At 47.1% G+C, this 2,932-nt stretch overlaps 1 protein-coding gene across 1 annotated transcript; it reads right to left on the bottom strand.

Annotated features, from left to right (window-relative positions):
- Positions 1 to 453: 453 nt before the first annotated feature.
- Positions 454 to 2,472, bottom strand: LOC149848905 (putative xyloglucan 6-xylosyltransferase 5). The gene is made up of 2 exons (XM_090012852.1): positions 2,198 to 2,472; positions 454 to 2,107 (listed from the first exon to the last, which is right to left on the bottom strand). Exon 2 carries the CDS (start codon positions 2,060 to 2,062, stop codon positions 704 to 706), a length of 1,359 nt encoding a protein of 452 aa, XP_089868978.1. The 5' UTR covers positions 2,063 to 2,107; positions 2,198 to 2,472; the 3' UTR covers positions 454 to 703.
- Positions 2,473 to 2,932: the final 460 nt, after the last annotated feature.

Genomic DNA, 2,932 nt, shown 5'->3' with positions numbered 1-2,932 from the left:
GAAAAAGGACAAAAGAAAAAGGGCAGATTCAAGGCATATGGTAGCTCTTCACTCTGTACAAACAACAGTTAAAACACAAGACTGAATGATTCAGAACCTACAGTTGGGGAAATTAATTGGGTTCTCTGCATTTTGGTCACTGCACAGTGCACATGCTCTATGCATTTCATGAACAGGTCTGAATCATGTTAAAGATTATTAGAACTGTTTTTCAGACGCACAGAAGCAGGATGTGCTTAGGTAGGGAAACTAGAAGAAGATGTCATGTAACGGTGGGACAAGAATCAAAAAACAAGATAGTAATCGTCTGATCATTCTGAAGAAGGAGATGGTACAATCCAAGGCAGATGGTTAAAACACAAAAAAAGTAGCTCAATAACAGCATTTTATTGTGTAGAGCATGGTTAAGCACCATCAAAACATAAAACCATAATCACCAATTCAAAAATATAAGGGGACAAGAATAACATAATATTACAACATAATTTAGCAACCAATCGTTGTTCAAATGTACTGAGGTGTGAAAATGAGCTACTACAAGTTTCGTACCTTGAAATTGATTGATTACGCACCGGACACTAAATATAACAGGATCTAGGAATAAATAACTTGAAAAAAAAAACAAAAAAAGTTTTGAGGATGATAAGGGATTGTGCTCTATACCCTGGAACAACAGGGTCAAGAATGGGTTAACTCATTGGCTCTACGATCCTGAAACGAAGGCGGGATGCCGAAGGTTAAGCTTGTCCTCTAGTTCCAAAGGCGAAGAGGTCTCGTTTCTGATCCTCTTGATCTTGGGAGTCTTGAGACTTTTATGAGTGAAACCGTAAATCTGAAGGATCTGGTTGTCGGCAAAGTTGAAGGCCCTCTCCATGCTACTCAAGCACCTCTCCACCGGATAATCACCATAGCTACCGCAGGGCTTGCAGCCGACGAAATGGGTGACGAAAGGCCACCTCTCATCGCCCAAGCCAGGGTGGTACTTCTCCAGCATCTCTTCGTACCGATCGACCAAGCCGGCCCAGTACCCGTGGAGATAGTAAGAGTTTTCGATGAAGACCTTGTCCATCCACCGGTCCTTCTGGGTTATGAGTAGGTAGATGAGGGCCGACTGGTCGTCGGCCTCGAACGCCGGCCTCCCCTTGAGGTTGGCGGTGAGTATCCTCCCCGCCTCGTCTCGAATTGGGCCCTTCGGTCCCATGGGCGCCCAGGCGTCCAGCAGGTCCAGCGACCACTGGCAATTCCTGAAGAGGAAGCTGCCCGTGTTCAGCGAGATCCACGACTTCTGGTTGAAGAGGAGGTCCTCGTAGCCATGGAGGACGAAATTGTAGTCCTTGTACTTGTGCAGAGGGATCTCGAAGACCATGTCGGTGAAGAGGGCGTCGCTGTCCATCCACCAGATCCACTCGACCTCCGGGTGGGAGAGCATGAGCCTCCTGATTAGGGGAAGCTTGGCCCAGTAGCCCGCGAGCTCCTTGTCCAAATGAGCCATGTTGTAGACGATCTCGATGCGGTGCAGGCGACAGTAATCGATCTTGTTCTTGATGGCCTTCAGCAGGTAGTGGTCGCCGATGGGGTTGTCGCAAGGGTTCGGCTGGGATCCGGTGACGAGCAGGATCCTTGGCTTGCCGTCGATGTAATTGGGGAATTCCGGGTTCTGGGAAAGCCACAGGCTCCTCTGCCGATCCCAATCGGAGATCGTCGGACCGAGGGTGTAGGTGACATTGGGGCTTATCTCCGCCTCCGAAGCTTCTTCCTGCTGCTTGCCGCTGCCACCGCCCGCCCCATTACCAGCAGCATCACCACCGCCACCGCCCACAGGGACTTCGTCGTCCTCCGGATCGTGATCAGATCTGATCTCTGCCAGAATCCTATTGGTTTCCTCGATGAGTTGCTGACTGTTCTCAGCTTCCCCACCACCGCCGAGGTTGCCGACACCAATGGTACCCCTGAGGACAAGGATGGTGACGAAGCCGCAGATGATGGTGATCTTTATGTTGTTGAAGGTCTTCTGGATCTGCCTGCCCCTGGGGATGCCCGCAGCCCTAGAGGACAACCTCATTCTCTCGAACCGCTGTTCCTTCACCCCTCAGATCTCTCTCCTCTTCTTCAATGATTCAAAACTCAAAAATTTACCAAGAGAGAAGTTTGAAAAAAAAAAAGAAGAAATAGAAAAGCAAGACAAACACTGCCTCACCTACAGTACGTAAGACATGAAGGAAATATTAAATGAAACACGCAAATGTTGGCCGGGCGGCTGGCCGCTTATAGCGAAGAATCAAATTGATCAAACGAGAGAGAGCCCAGGATCTGTTGTCCGACCACCCATCAATCAATTTATTATGACTTGCGAGAGAGGAAAAGAAAGCCCAGTGAGAAAGAGAGAGGTATGACCTGTTGGGGGGGCGGGGGATGAGAAGGAGGGAGTGACGTGACAGAGGATAGGAGTAAAAGAGTTAAGCGGAAGGCATCGGATGAAATGAACAACAACACGCCCCCGAAATCCTTTGCCTTTCTCTTTCCGCCCCAGCGTCCTTTTGACAACAAATGGTAAAACCGAAAACAAAGTGCGGCGGTGCTGGATGCCAATCCTGTTTCACTCATCCCCGTGTCATCCCTTCGTATCACAGATCTCAAGTTGTTTTGATCAATCGGACTTTGATAGTTGGAATGAATCAATATAATTGATTAGGAATTGAATTTTGCATCGTGTTGATTTAGTAAGTATCCGTTTTTGGATGGTGTTATTTTTTAAGAAGGTTAAGATTTTTAAATAATAAGATTCTTTTACTATCACTTTACAACAATTTCACCGCTTAATTGCCCACGAGATGTAAATCATAGGATAAAGGTTGGGTGAATAAAATGGAAAAGTGTAAATGAAGTGTTGTACAATCATAGAATGTCATTACGGTTGAAGAAAAAGTTTTAT

The sequence above is a fragment of the Nuphar pumila genome, chromosome 1 (genome assembly GCF_984573655.1).
Source record: "Nuphar pumila chromosome 1, dmNupPumi1.hap1.1, whole genome shotgun sequence".
Taxonomy (NCBI): Eukaryota; Viridiplantae; Streptophyta; class Magnoliopsida; order Nymphaeales; family Nymphaeaceae; genus Nuphar; species Nuphar pumila.
This window is presented reverse-complemented; position numbering and strand designations above follow the sequence as displayed.

What these genes read in the sequence shown, in the direction of transcription:
- LOC149848905 (XM_090012852.1), bottom strand. Translation starts at nt 2,062, where the DNA reads ATGAGGTTGTCCTCTAGGGCTGCGGGCATCCCCAGGGGCAGGCAGATC.